We start from the raw sequence: 22338 nt of genomic DNA, 5'->3' as shown, positions 1-22338 counted from the left end.
CTGAAGGCGGGAAATTTGAATTGCATGGGGTGGTAGCAGTAAGCGGATTACGGCGGTAGAGCCCATTATGGCCAATCATTGTTCTGTAGTTCGCACGCCTTTCACATTGAGTGGGACGGCTTTATTGGTTTATTGTTACCACCCCTTTTGGCAGAGATTGGGCTATTGTGTCGAGGCTGCATAATTTCTGTGCATTGAACATATTCTGTCTCAATCGTATAGCTAAAATGTCAGTGAGAATACGCAAATGTCAGTTGTAATATTTTATTTCACAACGTGCTTAGTGCTCGAGAATGCAATGGAATACGCTTTAGTTTTGTGTTCATGATTGACTGGTTGGGAAATTTTGGTAGACCCAATTCCTGGCCGCAGCACGCAGTAATCAGTAGCGACGGTTGAAATCCACTGCAAATATGAATAAAAACATATAATCACCTATCAGGTACGAGTGCATTCATGTGCATCCAGGCTACATACATGAAGACGAAAGTGGATGCAGTAGTGTCTGAAGTGCGCAATGAATTAACAGCGATGCTTCAATAGAATGAACTATAGCATTTTATGGTAACTTGCGGATCTTCAATCAGAACCCATACTAAGAAGGGTAGTAAAGAGGGCAGCATTTGTAAAGACATGCAGCAAAAAGGCCCTCAACGCTTTGACCCAGATTTTCGGGCGTCTCGCCAATTCTCTTCGTGTTCAAGCGACTATTACATAGGGTTGAGACGGTCCTCATGACTCAGTATATTTTCGATACGCCGTTAAACAATAGGGCAACAAGCCTTTCAGCTGATTTTAAGTCAGATATCAGCCGCATTATTGCCTCAATACATGCTTATTCGCATGCCTAGGTTGAGTAACGCAAACTAGAAGAGTGGCTTCGCATTACTAAGACTGTAAATAACAATGTGAATTATAGATGCCCACCCATAGACTATCAAAATATGTGCAGATACCTGTTCTGGGTGTTCACCCCTTGCCTATTTGTGGGGTACGTTACTCAAATACAGAGACTTGCGAATGTGCGGGAGGGTTTATTCGTAATTAAACTACTGCCGTTTTGCAGCATTGTACAACTACTGCCGTTTTGCGGCATTGTACAGTACCCGTTGTAGGTTGCATGCAACAACCCAATATTAGGGATTCTCTACATATCTGTTTTATATAAGCTTCACTTTGTGCTACTCCACGTCATGTTTTCGCAAAATAAGTCTGGTCTCAAAATCCTCTGAGACTATGTAAGAGATTCCAAGAGTGGATACCCAGACACGCATTCCAGCTTTGATACTTGCGTCGCCATACAAACGTGTTAACTTCGTTCAGTACAAATGATGCTAAAGTAAATTTGACGTACTAAATAGTAGCCGTTGCTAACAGTTTTTAATACAAAAATGCAGCGTGTATGTCATTAATTAATGAATGCAAGAAAGCATAATGGCACTTCATCGACTAGCTAGATCCCATGGCCTAACACAGTCTCCGGAGGTTGGCGTTGATCACAGGTTCTGCACTGCCTTTGAAACGTTATTAGCTACCAAATTTTAATGAGAAACAGCCTTTGCCTGCTGATCTTCATTTCAATGCCCTCTCTGGCTTTCCAGCCTCCTATCGCAGGTGTGCTCAAATACACCAAAACAGATGTTAGCTTAACCAACGTAAACGCACACGCACCCACGCACGCACACGCACACAACCACACACATTCACACACGCGCACCCAGACGAGCACACACGCGTGCAATCGACCATGCTTAGGAGCCATAATTCCCCCAAACTACGTAACATAATCCTGCCAACTTACATTAATTATCGGGGATGAATTTGCAGGCGTTTTTATTGTTTAGAGCCTAAACATTCACCAATAAGTTGTATTTATTCAGTTGAATATATTTTCCGACCATCGTCAAAATCGGAGCCATTTTATGCGCCTGTGCTTGCATTTTATAAATTACTTCTTTGCCGCTTCACAATTAATTTCTCTACAATAAATTTTCACCACGTAGGAAGTTTTTTGGCGCATCTCGAATTATCTTGAGCCATCAGTGTGCCGACTGGCGCTGTGGAAATTATGCTTACGAGGGGAAGCTTTATTTATACGAATTAACATTATTTTAGAGAACCTGTCAGCATTTAGAGGAACAACCTTGAGAGAAAGGGGCTATGAATTTGCGAATGTTTTTGCCGACCTTTGTGCAAAAGACTCTTACTTTTACATTAACTGTTAAATTATTATTTGTTGAAAATACAAAGAAATGAGACAAAACATCAACTTCCCTCTACACAGCGGGACTTCGCAATATAAAAAAAGCTGCTGTTGTAGATACTGGTGTAAGTTCCGGAAACTTCAAATTATTCGATACTTTTCAAAACATAGTTCTTATTATTTGTTGCCTGGGTGCAAAGAAGTTTGGAACTCTTGTTTACAGTTCTTTCTGAGTTCTTCATAAAAAATACTGCTTCGCTATGGAAGCGTCAATTTATTTGCGCTAAAATAAATATCACAATACTTACTAAGAATATTGTTGAGAACCTCTGCAGGTACCTTGTATGGTGGAACTGACCTCCTTTTCCGACCACACCCACCGCTGCAGCCACTTCTAGAACAACCTCCGGGTCTTCTTCCTGCATTTGAAAGCGTCATACACATGACACAGATGAGTGAAGCCTCGAACAACTTCATCAGAAACACTTGTTTTATAAGGGTACTATATCGCAGCAGCGGGTGGGGCACTCTTCCACCGCTCGATGGGTCTCCAAGAGCCCTACGTAGGAGGTGTTGGGATGGCGTATACGTAGTTCACATCCATACAGACAGCACATTACACAAGACCCATCATACTAGTTAGGAGATGATTTCATAATTACCCCTAAGCACACCATTCAGTCTTTAGCGACGTTAAGTTTTTACTCCTCCATACTTATCGTGCATGTTGACAACCTGGCCCGCCACGCAAGTAAGCTTCAGTGCCATTATGTCATCTCCCGTTTATTTTTAGTTAGATACTTTACATTTACTGTCACTTCACCCTCATGAAAAGCATTTATTTAGCTGTCCTTGCTCTTAGTTGGCATTGTGTCATAAAAATCCAATATTCATCACCACAAATTGCCAAGACTAGCACTAAAGGCTCCAAAATTCAGAAGTAAAAGCTATAGGGAAAAAAGATTGTATCATAGTCGAAACCTCAAAAACCCAAATAGTCCCTTCTAGCAAAACAAGTGGGAAGGCACTAGGGAGTGCAGAACCTCTCAATACTACTGACACCGAGTAACCTGTTACCAGAACCTAAGATCATCTCAATAGGGCGGCCACTTGAGCAGGCTGATAATGTACAAACGTGTGCTGAGCTGGTCTAGAAGAAAAGCCCTATTGAATACAGCCTAAGCAACAGCAACAGGAAAGCACAAAATTAAGGACATCAACAAGCGCTGTGCCTGTCCTTCCCTTCCATGTTGTCGTCTTGGTTTGCGCGTATACACGCAGCAGTGAACAAAGACCAGTCCCCGGTCGAAACGTTAGAATAAATGTTGTTATGTTTTTCAGTTTGACTTCTCTATCGTACAGCTAACCTCATAGCCAGGAACATTTTCTCTTATATATATATATATATATATATATATATATATATAATTTGGAAATTAGGGGCTCGTTAGGAAAATACAGAAAGATATGCCGGCAGTCTACAACGCCAAAGAAGGCATAGGGGAATGGTTAGACTGTTTTTTGAACGTTAGCGAAGTTGTATTTTTTTATTATTAATTTACGTAGAAAGAAAGAAAGAAAAACACGCGCCAAGAGTGGGGACCGAACCCACACCTTTCGATTAGATCTTGAATGCATTACAAATTCGGCTATCTGGGCGACTGTGTTCTCCTTCATTTTATCGGGTGTTTATATTTACTACAACTGTATCTGACGCTTGAGGGTGGTAGCCAGCGCCACTAAGAATATACGGGGAGAAGGAGACTTTCTTTTCGAACCCCGGGGCGTGACTCGAACGTCTACAGCCTGTCGTGAGCGGGTAACCCTGTGGCCGGAAACCCTCTTATGCTACCTTGGCATCAAGGCTGCCAGAACCGAGGGCCTCGCTAAGCTTTCGCAGGATAATACGATTTGGAAATGAGGGGCTCGTTAGGAAAATACAGAAAGAAATGCCGGCAGTCTCCAACGCGAAAGGAGGCATAGGGGAATGGTTAGACTATTTTTTGACCGTTAGTGAAGTTATATTTTTTTATTAATTTACGTAGAAAGAAAGAAAGAAAAACACGCGCCCAGAGTGGGGACCGAACCCACACCTTTCGATATATATTGTAGCGAGGCTATGAATGGACGCCTCAGAGCAAGTCGACCTAACGCAGTGCTATCCAACTATACGGGTATGCGGTACATCGGTGTAGGAAGACGAAAAAGCAGAAGAATGCTCAGCGTCTGGTCGCCCGGAACCCTGCTCTCGGCTCTTGCGTGTGCACGTCTGGGCGGCTGTTTCTTGCTGAACTTGATGCAGCAATGTCATCTTTTGCTTTAGGTTAACACGTGTGCATGCTAGTTGACATTAACATTGATACTCTTAGCCCTACAATGCCGCTAGTAGCAGATTATCTTGATATTCTATCTAATTGGGGCATGGCAGACTTCATTCGTAAACCAACACGCGAGGAAATGTTATTGGAACAGCTGGTAACGTCCTGCATTCACCATATAACATCAGAGAAGGTGACCTTGTGGCACAATCAGCTATCGTTGGAACCAAGCTTGCAGACCATTACTTCGTATGTTGTAGTCTAACGCAATTGTCAAGACAACTTTCAGTAGCCCATTTTGGGAAAGTTTTCTCGGTTACCGATCCCGTTCAGTTCGACGGACTAGTAGGTCACTACGATTGGGCTCGCATTTTAAGCACCGTGCCTTCTCCCCAGATTTAGAAAAATTTGGTTGAGGTTTTTGATGCTTGCAGAGAAAAAGCTACGTGCAAATACAAGAATACACCACGAAACCCCGAAAACAAGTGGATGTCAGCTGAAATATTTTGCGCAATTAAAGAAAAGGATTTACTTTGGGCACAACCAAGGCGCTGTCCTAACTGTGTTGAGCTGTAAAACAAATTTAAAATGTGCAGGAACAAAGTAAATGTGATGATCCGGCTTGCTTAACGTACTCAGCTTCGCAATAAATTCAATGTAGCCCGCTCAAACATAAAAAAAATATGGTCATTATAAACTATAAAAAAGGCACAGAAAAACGTGGCATAACGTTGCATCTATACTAGCGGCATTTCCGGGTAATGCTCAAAGCATAGCTGACGATTTCAACAACTTTTTTTTCCGAGTTTCGGCCGTTGCAAGGTCAGATGCGCAGAGCTACACGCCATCAAACTGTTTGTTGCAATCTTTTTATCTGCCTTTAATTACAGAACAAGAGTTTCGGTGACTTTTAAGAAGCATGCACCCGAACAAACGCCCAGGCATAGATATAATTTCGATTTCGGAACTGTGCCGGAGTTTCGACGCCATACAAAATGTGCTGCTGTCACTCTTGAACAACATTACAGCTGCGGGCAACATACCAGCTGGTATGAAAACAGCCATAGTTACTCCTATTCACAATGGTGGGGATCGTTCAAAATAAAAACTATAGGCCGATATCTATTCTACCATGCCTAGCCAAGATACTCAAATATATCTCTTTCGAATTATGACAAACTCTTAGGCACTCACAATGTTATCTCACCTCACCAATATGGGTTTATTCAAGGAAGAGGCGCTCAAACTCTGCTCGCAAACTTTTCTGACTTGTTAAATATGGCTTTCGAGCATAATAACGTTGCCTGGGCTCTGTTCTTAGACATAAAGAAAGCTTTTGAGAGTCTACCCCGCAGTCTTCTGCTACGTAAACTTTCCTTGCTTGGATTTAGAGGAGCAATCTTGCAGTTGCTTCAAAATTTCTTGCATGGCCAGCGTCAATGTGTCTCCCTAGGAGAGTCTCGTAGCAGCTTTTCACTGATAAAATCTTCTGTACCTCAAGGATCGATACGAAGCCCCCTGCTGTTTAATATTTTGTTAATGATCTTTGTGAAGCAGTTTCCACTCCGCTATTTCAATACGCTGATGACACTTTGATAGTTTCCTCCACTTCACACGTGCATCACGGCATTGCATCGTTGCAGAGTGCAGCAACTCATGCAATGGGAGGGTTTGCTGCTAATTTAATTACGGTTAATACTGTTACAACGCAGCTTGTGTGCTTTAACAATCCGTTAAAAATGTAGTGCTTAATTACCCGTTAATTTTGCATATGTCTTCATGTTTTTCTTGTGCGTCCGAACCGATGAAGTATGTTTCGTCTGTAAAATATCTCCAGTGATTTTTGACAACGACCTGACATGGAACTCTCACCTAGCGTACGTCTGTAAAAAGCTGCGCGCGCTTTCGTGTATTATGTACAACTTGCGTTACTTTATGCCGTTATCAGTGCAGAAGATTGTTTTGCATGCGTAGGGCTACAGTGTTTTTCGTTTCGGCATTACAGTGTATGGTCACTGCGTAGCTCGATGGCAGCAGAGGCTGAATTCCATTCTAAGCCCTCTGCTAAAAATGTAGCCTATAATTTTTGCCTCCCCGAGAGTGCAAATATTTTTACAGCGTTACAATTGCACAAATTTACTATGCTGTTAATGGAAACAAAAGTGTTAAAGCATTTTTCCACGAGTGACTACAAAGAAAAATATATTTCTACGCGTAGCCTTAGACCAAGAGATCTGTATCGGGTACCACGGTGTCTTACTAGGTACGGTAAAGGAATGCGGCGCTACTATGTTCCGTCGTCCTTCAATAAATTGCCACCCAATGTATTTGAAGTGTGCAGTCGTTGTAAACTGAAAAATTGCCTTCGTGCACATTTTGCTGTGGATTTGAATAACTCTGCTTGCTGCTGATACCCGCCTCGGTTGGCTTGTTTGCTCAGTTTTCCGTCACTGTGTGGAAGTGTTGCTTGTGATAGTTTTACAATTTAACCATGTTTTGTATTCGAACTCAGGTTTATATTGTATCGTCTTGAATAGCCGATTCTGTTACTTTTATGTTCAACTATGTGCACGGATTTCTGCTGCCTGCCAGGCGCTGCCCTTAAAGCCTATTGTGGCTTTGGCAGGCCTGTGACTTTGTACAGTTTTCTGTTCTGTGCAATAAAGGTATTATTATAATATTATTATAGATATTAGAAAAGAAAACTTCGAGAAAGGCCGAAATCCCAGTTGTTGCCAACGTTTCAGCAAAGAGACTTGCCTTGGTCAGGACAACCCCTCACCTGGCTGGCACGCTGTACATAGGGGTAGGTCCCCAGGTGAGTGGGGAGAAGGAAGTGGAATTGAGAACGCGGGTTTGTTTGGGCGTATGTAGGTGGAGATATTGAGGGGGAAAGAAGGTTGTACAGTTTTTACCTCCTCCCAAAAGTCCGCAAAGACCCGGTAGAATTATTGTTTACGGCAGACATTCCTGGCAGACCCATATTTTCGTATAATACCAACCCCAACCCCCCCCCCCCCCCGAAGCATTATCTCTGTTTCTGAATCATTACCTATCCGACTTTCGGCTCTTCTTCCTTCGTTCGTTAAGGACACCCCCCCCCCCCTTCCTCCGCATTATAAAAGAGATAAATAAGGGTGGGCGCCTACCCAATGGAACCCTCCTTGTTACTCTTGACGCTGCCGGATTGTATACAAACATCCCTTTCGTAGAAGGAATCGAAGGTATTTCAAAAGCTTTATCAGAGAACCTGCACCAACATATGCCAGAAGTGTACTTAACTTTGTAAAATTAGTTTTAACTGTCAAATATTTTGAATTTGTCTCGTCTTACTTCTTGAAAGTTTTTGTAACCAGCATGGGTACTCCATTCGCGCCGACCTATGCCAATATTTCAAAGGGGCAACTTGAAGCCACCCTGTTAAACCCTTTTCGGCATAAAACTCAGGATTTCCTCCCCTACACAGACATCTTCATGATTTGGGAACATGGTCGCAAGACTCTAGAAACGTTTATATCTCATCTCAATTCTTCGCATCCGACTATTAAATTCTCCTACCAGCATTCTGAAAAAGAAGTGAACTTGCTGGATGCTACCGTCATTCTAGACAACGGTAAACTCAAAACCGTGCTTTTTACAAAACCAACAGACAGGCAGCAGTATATGGATTATAAAAGCCTTCATCCGAGACACTGCAAACAAGGAATCTTGGTAGGACAAGCCACCGGACTTAGAAAAGTATGCAGTGATGACAGGGACTACGTAAAGCATCTAGACGAACTCAAGTCCACCCTTATGAACAGGAACCACACCAAAAGCTCGTTCTATCAGGCGTACAAACCTGCATCTAATCTCAAAAGGGATGACGTGCTAAAAAAACAGCGACAAAACGAAAGCGCCAGGCCGCCTGCCCTTATAACTAAATTTTCAAACGCCCTCCCAAACGTAAACAAAATCCTAACAATATGTGCCGCATAGTTTCTGTTTCTTTACCGCAGACCACGCATACCCCATCATTTTGTGAATACTTCCCCACAAAACTCTCAGTTCGCAGGCAACCTGCTCTAGCCTCAAAAGGCAAACCACTGCCCTGGGAATTATCGTAGAAATTTTCCTTTCTGATGTTCAATTTCTCAGCCCTGTACACCTCTAACGACGTTTTAGCTTCCATTTTTTCCCTCTATTTATTCGTTTCAATATTCCTTGCCTCTTTTTTGGTTACCTTGGCTGTTTTGGATTCTCCACTGCTCTTTCCGTATTTCATCGTTAGCCTTCTGGTCTTTCTTAACCACTGCGTGTCCACGCTTTTCAAGTATAGGTACCTAAATACCTTAGCGGCCCACCTTCGTTGATCCACTGCCCTCAACCTCATCTCAAAGCATATTTTACTCTGTGCTTCTATAACTTCAAACGACGCCCAGCCCATATCTCCCTGAACTGCTTCGTTACTTGTTTTTCCATGCGTGCCTAAGGCCAAACGTCCTAGCGTTCTCTGGTTTACTTCCAGGCCTGATAGAACGTCTGATTTTAAGCAGAGTACAGCATTCGAAAACGTGAGACCCGGAACCATTACTCCTTTCTACATTCCTCTTACTACTTCATATCTGTTATACCCCCACAGAGCTCTATGCTTCATTATAGCTGCGTTTCGCTTTCCCTTAAACTTAAGTTGCACCTCGTGAGTTCTTAAGTCGTTATCCCCTTCGTTTATCCACACTCCCAAATATTTATATTCCTTCACTCTAAGTAATTCGCCTTGCTGGATAGACACTACATCAGTGGTAGCGTCATTGAAAACCATTATTCCTCATTTTTCTGCACTGAAATCTTACCCGAGGTCGGTGGTTTCCTGGTCGCTAATATTTATTAGCCGCAGCATATCGGATTTGTTATCACCTAAAAGAAGAATGTCGTTTGAGTATAACATTCCCGGAATATGCTGTTGTACCACTTCGCCTTGCATCATATGGGTTAGGCTAAACCCTACTTGACTTTCTTCCAGTTTCTTTTCTAACCCTGGCCTGTAAAGCATGAACAGTTTTGGGCTCAAAGGGCATCCCTCTTTCAGTCCCCGATGGATGTTGACCTGCTGGGCGCATTTCTGTCCTTCCCAAGTAAGGTGCACTCTATTATCTGTATAGATTGCTATAAGGAACTGTAATAACTCGTCATCTAATCCCTGGAGTTTCAGCGTTCTCCACAGCCGTTCTCTGTTTACGTTGTCATATGCCCCTTTAATGTCCAAGAACGTGATCCATAGTGGTCTATTCTGTGTTTTCGCAATTTCAATGCATTGCGTTATCACGATCAAATTGTCATCCAGTCGCCGGTCTTGTCTAAATCCGTTGTGAAGTTTGCCAAGTATTTCATTTTCTTCCATCCATGGTTGAATTTCTGATTTTATCGCCTGCATTACGAATCTATACACCACTGATGTTACTGTGAGTGGTCTGTATGAATCAATACTGCCTTTGATTGATTGATTGATTGTAGGGTTTAACGCGCCGACGCAACGCAGGCGATGAGGCGCGCCGTAGTGGAGGGCTCCGGATTAATTTTGACCACCTGGGGTTCTTTAACGTGCGCCGAAATCTCGTACACACGGGCGTTTTTGCTTTTCGCCTCCATCAGAAAAGCGGCCGCCGCGGCCGGGAATCGAACCCGCGACCTCGTGCTCAGCAGCGCAACGCCTTAGCTACTGAGCCACCGCGGCGGGTAATACTGCCTTTGTCTCCTCTGCTTTTATATATTAAATTCATCGTACCTTCTAACCAGTCCTCTGATATTTGTTTGGTTTCTATCACCTTATCTATTGCCCTCATAAACGATTCCTTACTTTTAGGTCTAAGTAGGTTTATCAGTTGCATTGGTATTCCGTCCGGGCCCACTGCTGCCTGGGGGGAAACCTTTTGCTCTGCTTTTTTCCAATCAATGTTGCTCAAACTAATTTCTCTTACCGCGGTCTTCTGTGGCGCTGATGTTATCGGTGCTGGTTTCCCTACCACTATTGTCCTAAACGTCTCAATAATCACTCGATGAATATGCGCCAACGCGTGCTTTCCTTCAAAATGTTCCGCCTCCACATCAATCAGGAATTTTTTATGGTTATCGCTTTTTGAGCTTAGTGATTTTACATGGTTCCAAAACTTCTAGATGCGCTTTTGTCCTTCTTTCGTATTTCTGCCATCCATTGTTCGCTTTTCTGCTTGATCTTTGCTTGCACCATTTTCTGCACTTCTAGTTTTTTTCCCACGGTAGATATCCCATTTCTCCTTCACTACCTCCGGTTCCATACCAGTTCGTTTTGCTTCTCTATGTTGTCTCGACGCCTTTCTTCGCTGGTCAATAGCCTCTTTTATTTCCTTATTCCACCAGCTTCCCGGCTTTCTCTTCCCTTTCCATCGGTTTCGTAGCTTTGCTTCATTCATCTTACCCTTTTTGAACGCAATCATTTCGTCGTAATCCCAATTTTTGCCTGGGTATTTATTGATTTCATCTTCTAATCCATCAGCGATGATTTTTAACTGCTCATTATTGAAATTAGTTCCTCCTATTGTACCTATTTCTACATTTGTCCGGGTTGCGCCTCCAAAGTGCAAGCTAAAGCGCTCCCCATTTCCCGCAGCCTTCCGTATACTGTCTCGGATACTAAACTGTAGTCTATGCTGGACTGTCTGTTACCGCTTTCCCACGTTATTTGTCCGTCACATTTGCTTTCCGTGGTTACTATTACAAGCCGGTTTTCCTGACATAGATGTATCACTAGAGAACCGTTGTGGTCTGTGTATCCATCCAAACCTTCTATATGGGCATTCATATCTCCAACTATGATTATTTCGCCCTAACTTTTGAACTCGTTTATATCTCTTCTCAAACAGTTTACCATTTCCTCATTTTCCTCCCTAGCACTACTTCCGCTCCACAGATACACTACTCCTTACCATGTATTTTTCCCCTCTATTGTGCCTCTAACCCATAGATCCTCTTTACAGATTTCATGCATTCTCTGCCAGTCGGTTCCTCTTTTAATGAGCATGCCAAGACCGCCCCCTTTCTTCATTCCTGTGGTCCTGTTGCAACCTTCCCAGACATTGCAACCTTCCGAGAATTGTCTATGATAGGTGGGGCTTCTAGGTCCCGGAGGTGAGTTTCGGCTAAAGCGTACACATCTATTCCTTCTCGTTCAAGGTGCTTTTGAATTTCCACCCACTTATCTGGCTTTCTGCCTCCCTGCATCTTTACCGTGCAGGTAAATTTACCGCATATATACTACGGGTAAGGAAATTAACATTTTTGTTAATATGCGGAAGAAAGAAAGAAAGAAAAACACACGCCAAGATTGGGACCGAACCCACGCCTTTCGAGTACATCTCGAATGCCGTACCAATTCGGCTATCTGGGCGACTGTGTTCTCCTTCACTTTCTGGGCTATTTATATTTACTAGAAGTGTATCTGACGCTTGAGGGTGGTAGCCAGCGTATATATATATATATATATATATATATATATATATATATATATATATATATATATATATGACGACTGCAACATTGATATGTATCTTTACCGAGTCCCTCGTCCCGTATCTCTCTGTTCTGCTACATGCATTACGAGGCACTGGCTCCAGCAGTTCGGATATGCCAATTGCTAACCCCGACCTCCGACCACGTTCTACGTGGCGGCCGCTGGGAAAGAAGACGTTCTACGTCTCCCGCGGTAGTCGAGGGGCGGCGCTAGTTGACCGGCCTCAGAGCTCTTGTAAATATAAACCCCCGCTTTAAAGTCGAGAGAGAAGCCGCTGTGGGGATAGCGTAATGGTGAACGCACCGCACCGGTTATGCGGAGATGTGGGTTCGAGTCCCGCTCCCGGAAAACGGCGGATTTTTTCTCGACTTATATTTTCGCTTATTTATCAATGAATCAAAGAAACGTGACAAGCACACGTCATTCGGCCCTATTAAATATTTCGAAAAAAGCCGAATAGCACTGGCAATGACGACTGCAACATTGATATGTATCTTTACCGAGTCCCTCGTCCCGTATCTCTCTGTTCTGCTACATGCATTACGAGGCACTGGCTCCAGCAGTTCGGATATGCCAATTGCTAACCCCGACCTCCGACCACGTTCTACGTGGCGGCCGCTGGGAAAGAAGACGTTCTACGTCTCCCGCGGTAGTCGAGGGGCGGCGCTAGTTGACCGGCCTCAAAGCTCTTGTAAATATAAACCCCCGCTTTAAAGTCGAGAGAGAAGCCGCTGTGGGGATAGCGTAATGGTGAACGCACCGCACCGGTTATGCGGAGATGTGGGTTCGAGTCCCGCTCCCGGAAAACGGCGGATTTTTTCTCGACTTATATTTTCGCTTATTTATCAATGAATCAAAGAAACGTGACAAGCACACGTCATTCGGCCCTATTAAATATTTCGAAAAAAGCCGAATAGCACTGGCAATGACGACTGCAACATTGATATATATCTTTACCGAGTCCCTCGTCCCGTATCTCTCTGTTCTGCTACATGCATTACGAGGCACTGGCTCCAGCAGTTCGGATATGCCAATTGCTAACCCCGACCTCCGACCACGTTCTACGTGGCGGCCGCTGGGAAAGAAGACGTTCTACGTCTCCCGCGGTAGTCGAGGGGCGGCGCTAGTTGACCGGCCTCAGAGCTCTTGTAAATATAAACCCCCGCTTTAAAGTCGAGAGAGAAGCCGCTGTGGGGATAGCGTAATGGTGAACGCACCGCACCGGTTATGCGGAGATGTGGGTTCGAGTCCCGCTCCCGGAAAACGGCGGATTTTTTCTCGACTTATATTTTCGCTTATTTATCAATGAATCAAAGAAACGTGACAAGCACACGTCATTCGGCCCTATTAAATATTTCGAAAAAAGCCGAATAGCACTGGCAATGACGACTGCAACATTGATATGTATCTTTACCGAGTCCCTCGTCCCGTATCTCTCTGTTCTGCTACATGCATTACGAGGCACTGGCTCCAGCAGTTCGGATATGCCAATTGCTAACCCCGACCTCCGACCACGTTCTACGTGGCGGCCGCTGGGAAAGAAGACGTTCTACGTCTCCCGCGGTAGTCGAGGGGCGGCGCTAGTTGACCGGCCTCAGAGCTCTTGTAAATATAAACCCCCGCTTTAAAGTCGAGAGAGAAGCCGCTGTGGGGATAGCGTAATGGTGAACGCACCGCACCGGTTATGCGGAGATGTGGGTTCGAGTCCCGCTCCCGGAAAACGGCGGATTTTTTCTCGACTTATATTTTCGCTTATTTATAAATGAATCAAAGAAACGTGACAAGCACACGTCATTCGGCCCTATTAATATTTCGAAAAAAGCCGAATAGCACTGGCAATGACGACTGCAACATTGATATGTATCTTTACCGAGTCCCTCGTCCCGTATCTCTCTGTTCTGCTACATGCATTACGAGGCACTGGCTCCAGCAGTTCGGATATGCCAATTGCTAACCCCGACCTCCGACCACGTTCTACGTGGCGGCCGCTGGGAAAGAAGACGTTCTACGTCTCCCGCGGTAGTCGAGGGGCGGCGCTAGTTGACCGGCCTCAGAGCTCTTGTAAATATAAACCCCCGCTTTAAAGTCGAGAGAGAAGCCGCTGTGGGGATAGCGTAATGGTGAACGCACCGCACCGGTTATGCGGAGATGTGGGTTCGAGTCCCGCTCCCGGAAAACGGCGGATTTTTTCTCGACTTATATTTTCGCTTATTTATCAATGAATCAAAGAAACGTGACAAGCACACGTCATTCGGCCCTATTAAATATTTCGAAAAAAGCCGAATAGCACTGGCAATGACGACTGCAACATTGATATGTATCTTTACCGAGTCCCTCGTCCCGTATCTCTCTGTTCTGCTACATGCATTACGAGGCACTGGCTCCAGCAGTTCGGATATGCCAATTGCTAACCCCGACCTCCGACCACGTTCTACGTGGCGGCCGCTGGGAAAGAAGACGTTCTACGTCTCCCGCGGTAGTCGAGGGGCGGCGCTAGTTGACCGGCCTCAGAGCTCTTGTAAATATAAACCCCCGCTTTAAAGTCGAGAGAGAAGCCGCTGTGGGGATAGCGTAATGGTGAACGCACCGCACCGGTTATGCGGAGATGTGGGTTCGAGTCCCGCTCCCGGAAAACGGCGGATTTTTTCTCGACTTATATTTTCGCTTATTTATCAATGAATCAAAGAAACGTGACAAGCACACGTCATTCGGCCCTATTAAATATTTCGAAAAAAGCCGAATAGCACTGGCAATGACGACTGCAACATTGATATGTATCTTTACCGAGTCCCTCGTCCCGTATCTCTCTGTTCTGCTACATGCATTACGAGGCACTGGCTCCAGCAGTTCGGATATGCCAATTGCTAACCCCGACCTCCGACCACGTTCTACGTGGCGGCCGCTGGGAAAGAAGACGTTCTACGTCTCCCGCGGTAGTCGAGGGGCGGCGCTAGTTGACCGGCCTCAGAGCTCTTGTAAATATAAACCCCCGCTTTAAAGTCGAGAGAGAAGCCGCTGTGGGGATAGCGTAATGGTGAACGCACCGCACCGGTTATGCGGAGAAGTGGGTTCGAGTCCCGCTCCCGGAAAACGGCGGATTTTTTCTCGACTTATATTTTCGCTTATTTATCAATGAATCAAAGAAACGTGACAAGCACACGTCATTCGGCCCTATTAAATATTTCGAAAAAAGCCGAATAGCACTGGCAATGACGACTGCAACATTGATATGTATCTTTACCGAGTCCCTCGTCCCGTATCTCTCTCTCTCTCTCTCTCTCTCTCTCTCTATATATATATATATATATATATATATATATATATATATATATATATATATATATATATATATATATATATATATATATATATATATATATATATATATATATATATAAGCCTTGGGTATTGAGGGTTTAAACTTCTACAGAACGAAACGAGGAATTCCGATCGGCCACTAACTTACTCAATGTATTCGCATTGCCACTAGTTTCAGCTCAACTGTTTCCTTTCTCAGTCCATTGTCAAGGACCTCTTAACAGAGTGTATAGCTACGGTTTTCCATCGCGCCTATATGACTGCATGGTGGATTTACATATATTCGGACTAAGGGTGCTGCTAGCCATGCGGTGACCAAACCTTTTTCAGACCGTTGGGTACAGAGGTCAAAACTTTTAACAACAACGCGCGAACGCGTGGCCTGCGGTGCTTGCAGCGCAGCCTGTTGATAGCCACCGCGATGACCAGTGAGATTAGGTGATGGCGCGGCTGTGGCTTCGCATGTGAGAGCTATTAGAGAGTTTTAGCTGAGCGTTTTCGACGCTCCGCTCCGCTATCTCCGGCCCGCTCAGCGCAACCAGAGCCAATGCCGCTCGCGGACAAGCGCGCCATGCATGCGCAATGGCCCTCCCGCTTGCTATCGGAGCGCAGCCGGCCGTTAAAAACGGTCAGCTAAAACTCGCTGTGGCCGATGCTTCCGTTTTTTGTGGGGCAAGGTTCGACGCCGAAGGTCCCTCCCCACGACCGCTACTAAAGCCTATATTAAACGTTATCTTCGGCTGAGAACCAGTGCAGTCTTGTTTTTCGCCTTTGGTATGGTTCCGATATCAAAAATGTGGAATGGGGGTCGGGCACAGCCATACTGACGTAGGTTGTGCAGGAAAGGAGGAAACAAGCGTTCACCTAAAAATAGCCTTAAGAGGTTTTTTATTGACGCGACGTAATATTTTAATAAAAGCAGTACCCGGCTGCATCAACCTCTGCTTCCTACTTTCCTGCACATCCTACTTTAGAATGGCCATGCACGACCCACATTCAACTTTTTTTTATATAGGAACCACACCAAAGGAGAAACGAGACTGCGCGGGTTATCAGTGTCAGATAATGTTTAATATAGGCGTTGGGGGCGGTCGTGGTGAGGGACGTCCGACGTCCAACCTCTCCCACCAAAACAAGGAAGCATAGGCAATAGCTTTCTCATGCCTAGCTGCCGCGGCGCCGTCCCCTAATCTCACTGCTAACGCCAGTGGCTATCCGCAGGCTGCACTGCACCTATCGAAAGCCACGCGTTTGCGCGTTGTTGTTAACAGTTGTCACCTCTGTACAGAGAATAAAATCTTTAAGATACCAATAAACAGTTGCTTACAGTTGCCTAATATCAACATGATCTTTGAAAGATGACGGGTGTGCAGGAGGTACCAGCATCAATATAAAAATGCGTTGATAAGCGTGATTCGGCCTTGCAGAAAAGGTAGAGCTGAAAACTGCTCCCGCAAGCAACTCAAGAACTCCTGCGTGCTACAGATGCCGTGGCACTTGTACTGGCAGGTGTAATACGTGCGTGCTGCTGGCTCTCCAAAGGACACTGTAGATTGGGTTTAGGGCAGTTGCGTACAAAAGACAAAATCTGTGAGCGATGTGGCCAGCGCCATCAGTGGAATATGCAAAACGCGCCCTGTGGAGGCCTCGAAAATAAATTAACTACCCCAGTGCATCGAAAAACTAACGGCAAATTACGTACGTCCGTGCTTTTTTCTGCGGCGGGTAAATCGGTCACGAATGCGTGGTCATCGCGCGAAACGGTCTCAAATAATCTGGTTGCCATAAAATTCACGTGAGCACATCACATAATGAGAGATCAGCTTACATTATAGGAGTAGACTATACCCTGGAGTGCTTCTTCGATGTAACAGGGTGGTGCGTAATTGTAGCGTAAAGGAGCACAGCACAGCTGTACACTCAGTTGTGAGGTAGTACTATTGCCGCAACCCTCCACCGCAGCACGTGCGCTGCAGTGCTCGAAAGATCACAACCTTGTGCGGCTTGCCTGCGTACGCCTTCAAGGAATATTGTAGGCGTTTGATATTTGGGATTAAGCTAAAATTTGAGCATATCGAGAAAAAAGGTTGTCTAGGTTAAAACAAATTTCGCACTGTAAGCCGATGTGCACGTCTGCGTATCGTTTTCTGGCCACGCTGAAAGTTGTGTTCGGAAATTTCTGCAATAATCCAGTGGCTGTCACCGAGTAATTTTTCCAGCTGCCGTAACATTACCTCGCCACCCACCTAATCAAAGGGTATCGGACAATCTACCTCCCAAAATGTTCGATATAAACAATAAAAGGGGTATAAATCTCTAGGCGTTTGCTTAATGTGCATTCTAAATTGGTGTGGCTGCGGAAATGCGGCTCAAGCGATAAGGTAACAATTGCGACGTATATTTGTTTAGTTCCAACACTGCGCGTATCATTACAATGTCTAAACAATAACTCATGGGCATAGCAAACTTCGGGCACAAAAGTAATCGCCAGATTACTCGTCATGCGAATGATGGTTACGTACCTCCCGCTGCCATGCTGGACTGAATTGCGCTTGCAATACCGGTTCCTATGGCACCTACCGCGAGTGCGGTAGCCACTGTTCCAAGTGCAATTCCAGTAGCTGCGGCAGCGCCTAGAAAATTGAGAAAAAAAACTTAGATGTTATACACAAAAATCCCATAGTTCGGTGCAACTAGCTTGTATTCAAAGGCCATAAATATTCCCCGTAAAATAAAAAAATGCGGGAATTTTGTCGAGGAGCTATTTGAGATTTGTTGTTGCCATAAGGGTTAGTACGTACAGCCTCCAAAATTTTTAATAACATAGCGGGAGCGACGACCGATCGGCATGCCAGCGCCTTATCACGGTGTTCAGCAGCGAAATAGGCGGGATTACACGCACACGCATGGTGCTATCTGCTGTATTTTTGTCGTCTGCTGCGCTGCTTACTTCAGAGTGGTACACCCCCTGCCACGGCATCTGAATGACGTTTTCGCGAGAAACCATGGTTATTTTGAGCGCATGCGCATATCAAATGCGCGTTTGATTGTTCTTTCGGATCACTTGCCCCGCAACGCGTAAGGAACGCCACTGGGAAGACACAGGATGTTTTTCTTTTTGGCCGGAAGGGCGTCAGCCTGCTGCAGGATATAACGCGATAAATAAAAAAACGATAAAAATAAAAAAAAATTGTGCTCCACGCTGTTTAGCTACCTTTGGCGGTAGCGAAACGACCTTTCAAGATTAGAAACACAGGGGGTGTGTTGCCCTGAGGAGAGCAGTGAAGCAGTCGCCGCTCCCACAACATATAATTCTATGCGCATGCGCGTACTCTTGCCTATTTCGCCGGTGAACTCCGTGATAAGGCGCTGACATGCCGATTGGGCGTCGCTCCCGCTGTAGTATTAAAAATTTAGGAGGCTGTGCGTGCAGACCACCGCATTGAACATCGATGCGTGGAGCCTGGTTTCTGTGAATTTTTCTGATGCTATATGTGCTTCAGTTTTTTTTATTAATGTGTAAAGAGCAGCAATTGTCCATCTGCTGTTTCAGCCCGAGCTAAGACTCTTGTTCCAAAATTGTAGAAGCGAGAAGCATTAGGCTACCAATAGCTCTTCCCAACAGCGCACGGGTTGGGAAACCATGCGTCAGCGCCGAAAGAGTAACCTTCATTGTATTTTTCACTACGCAGACGATTCAATAACAAGTTGAGTGTATTTTTTAACTCTTTCCAGCACGGTGGTCACCCCAGGTAACCACCTTTTCTCGATTTTGGAATCGAGAAATCGATTTTGGAATCGAGATTTTGGAATCGAATGGAAGAATGTAAACTTGAATGTAGGGTAGTGGTCGTGCTTGTTGTAGCGTATGTGTACCAATTTAGTAGCATTACGTAGATTTCAATACACTGTTCTCACGTGCTGCGTAGGGACCATTTCGTATTTCTAGAGTATTGTATGGACCTTGGCTAGTTCAAAGGTTAGGAATGTTTGCTTTCTTCAAAAAACAGCAACCCATATAAAATCAAGCGCACAAATGTGTGTATCCAAGAGCAAACAGAAAGGGCATTAGACGTCGATGATGTGCCTGATAGTCAGCTCGAAATATAGCGACTTCCACCTATGTGGAATAAATGTCTAAGCAGTTTTTCTAAGAGTTGTGTGCATATACTAAGCTGTTATGAGGTCAGCGTTTACGCCCGGCATTACTTTTATAAAAAGCATTTTTGCCCGAGCCAAAAAACAAGACAGGCTCAAATAAATAGAATACCAGCTGGTCGTTATTTCTGAAGAACATTAACAATTGGGGCACTTTTTAATTTCAAATTGACCACTAAAATAAGCAACTTGGGTCCTTCTCTCAAAGTTTCTGGCTACGTAAATTTAGTTTGAGTAATTCGAGCTTACTGCCTGAGTTGTGTCACTTCGGTGGGGCCGCAACCACAATATAAGCGCTGGTTTGTACCACAGAATAACCAACTTCCGAGCACGCAAATGAATAAAAACATAAGTGGTTTTTCTGCTAATTCTCGAGTCCCGGCCAATTCGAAATTCATGCAATTTTGGCAGAACTAACATAGCAGGCGTCTATAAACCTTATTATTCAGAAATTAGAATTTGCTGCAATATTGTCACAGAACTGTTTTGGAGTATCCAGCTCTTGTTTTGGTTGTGGCTAACCTGGCCAATATAGTATCAGTTTTCTCTCTCTCTCTCTCTCTCTCTCTCTCTCTCTCTCTCTCTCTCTCTCTCTCTCTCTCTCTCTCTAATATATATGTAGATATATATTAGACCGGCCTTCGTCTCTTTTTTTACCGTGGTCGAAAACGACTTTTGTGTATTTTTCAATCGGCGTCCAGGAAAACTTTCTTTGTATATACAGGGTGTCTCAGCTATCATGCACCAAGATTTGAAAAAAGAGCAATGACGTTACTCGCAGAAAACCTAGCGCATAACGTTTGCAGTACTGTGGTGAAGGGGACAGTATTTTTTCCGTTGTGAGACCTAACAACTTGTAATTAATTATCTAACTCAAGAATTACTGCCCTAATAACCGAAGTATCAATGAGGCACATGTAGCTACCCACGAGGGGCATCTAACTGGATGATTTTCAGAGACAAACTAATTGCGTAATCATTTATTCTGAGTGATAAAGAATACCAGCGAGATTTAAAAAATACCACGCGACGACGCTTCTGGGTGCGTCGTAAAGCAGCGTCCGCAAACAAGCTGATTTCAAGCAACTGCTTCGCCTGTCACCCGCCTGAAGAGACACCGCATCACCTCGATAATGGCATGCATGGCAGGAGCAGAAATAGCAAGATTCGCCAGGTGCGTGTGCAGATAGGGCACAAACTCGGTCGCGATTTCTTCTTTCTTTCTTTTATTTATTTCATTCTGGCGAACTCAGAGGCAGCCTGTTCGAGGGCATTGCTTTACGAGGCGCACGGAGGCGCCGTCACGTGGTATTTTTTTATATTTTGCGCGTTTTCTTTATCTGCCTGAATAAATGTGTACGCAATTAGTTCGTCGTTGAAAATATCGCAGTTAGATGCCTTTCGTGGGTACCTACAAGTGCCTCAATGACAATTTAGTGATTAGGACAGTACTGCTCGAGTTAAATAATTAATTACAATTAATTAGTTAAATCTCATTTCGAAAAAAAAAATGCTGATCGCTTCCGCACAGTAGTGAAAACATTTTTCACTAGCTTTTCTTCGAGTTACGCCATTACTTTTTTTTTTAAATCTTGGTGCATGATAGCTGGGACACCCTGTATATATCTGTCTCTCGCTCTCTTTCTCGCAACGCTGAATATTACGCAATATGAATTATGCTAGTTACGGTATTACGCTAGTTCAACGGGCGGGCGTCTCTTCATAAGAAGTTCAAAAAAGGGGATGACAATTCATTGAGTAGGATAGGCAACATTTACAAACACGACAAACTTATTCCGATCAATGGAAAGAAACGCAAGGTTAGCCAACAATTTGGGTGTGTTATTCCTAAGGCTTCCGGCGTCTATCTCTGGTGTCTGATACAGCACGTAGAGCAGTTTTCGTCCACCCTGTTTGACTGTATCATATCTAAGAATCGCGTACCTGTGAAAACCTGCACCCAGGGCACTGCTACGCAATACTATGATAAAAACAAGCAAATAAAAATAAAATAATAACACCGTGTAAGGTCATTATTGTTCTCAAAGACTGGAAATACAACATAAGTTTGCAACGTTATTGCTTCACATCGTTAGGCTGACATACCAGCCTAATAATAAAAAATTACACCATCTTCCCGTGGGGAACCCTGATGAGGATGCGAAGCATCGTGGCGGTTCCGTGTGGTTCCATTGTGTTGCCGTTATGTTGAGTGATCTGTTTTTTACTAGCGCCAGAGGGAATAACCGCGTCCGGGTCCACACCGGTGGCAAAGGCACGCAAGTGCTGTTGTGTTACGGTGAGTAGGCGGTGGTTCTCGAGGCGCCGAAACTCGTCCATCATGTTCTTGTCGATGTTGTCTCTGTGGTAGAATCGGTAGTCTCCGTCAGCTTTGGTGAGGTATTGTTGACATTGGTGCACCGGCTGAGAGCAATGTACACGCCCTCCTCTTCGCAGCTTTGTCTTCTCGTTCTTCTTCTTCGGCGGTTCCCCTACGGGAAGATGACGACGGTGGTTGAAGGCGAACCTATCTCGTGAGGGATTTTTGGTTGGCCAATCCCTAGGGGCATCCTGCCACAATCAGCATCAGAGGCGCTGCGGACGGGGCTGGTTCAGCTGCAAGGCGTGTGGCGCTTCCCGCCACAGCTTTCCCACGGGAAATTCAGCATCCCCCTCTAAAGTTTTAAGTTCGTCGTTTCCGTTGACGTTCAGCTTCGCGTGCCTTCGTTGTATCAGTAGCTTCTTGACGTAGTTTGAATGAGTCAAGGACATAAGGCGCGTTCGTAGCACTTGCTCCTGTCCCGGATTTGTAGCGT

General features: G+C 44.7%; 1 protein-coding gene across 7 annotated transcripts in view; it reads right to left on the bottom strand.

The window, feature by feature from the left end:
• Positions 1-248: 248 nt before the first annotated feature.
• The window catches only part of LOC144150942 (uncharacterized), a 120321-nt gene continuing 98231 nt past the window's right edge, over positions 249-22338 (bottom strand). For all 7 annotated transcript variants that reach the window (XM_077682242.1, XM_077682245.1, XM_077682248.1 and 4 more), the window contains 3 exons: positions 17887-17997; positions 2512-2622; positions 249-405 (listed from right to left, as the gene is read on the bottom strand). In XM_077682242.1, coding sequence (XP_077538368.1) covers positions 383-405; positions 2512-2622; positions 17887-17997 — 245 coding nt within the window. In that variant the 3' untranslated portion in view covers positions 249-382. The remainder of the gene's footprint in view (positions 406-2511; positions 2623-17886; positions 17998-22338) is intronic.

The sequence above is a fragment of the Haemaphysalis longicornis genome, unplaced genomic scaffold, assembly GCF_048455015.1.
Source record: "Haemaphysalis longicornis isolate Haplotype H1 unplaced genomic scaffold, Haemaphysalis longicornis Haplotype H1 scaffold_81, whole genome shotgun sequence".
Lineage (NCBI taxonomy): Eukaryota > Metazoa > Arthropoda > Arachnida > Ixodida > Ixodidae > Haemaphysalis > Haemaphysalis longicornis.
The sequence above is the reverse complement of the archived record's forward strand: the minus strand, read 5'-3'. Positions and strand labels throughout refer to the sequence as shown.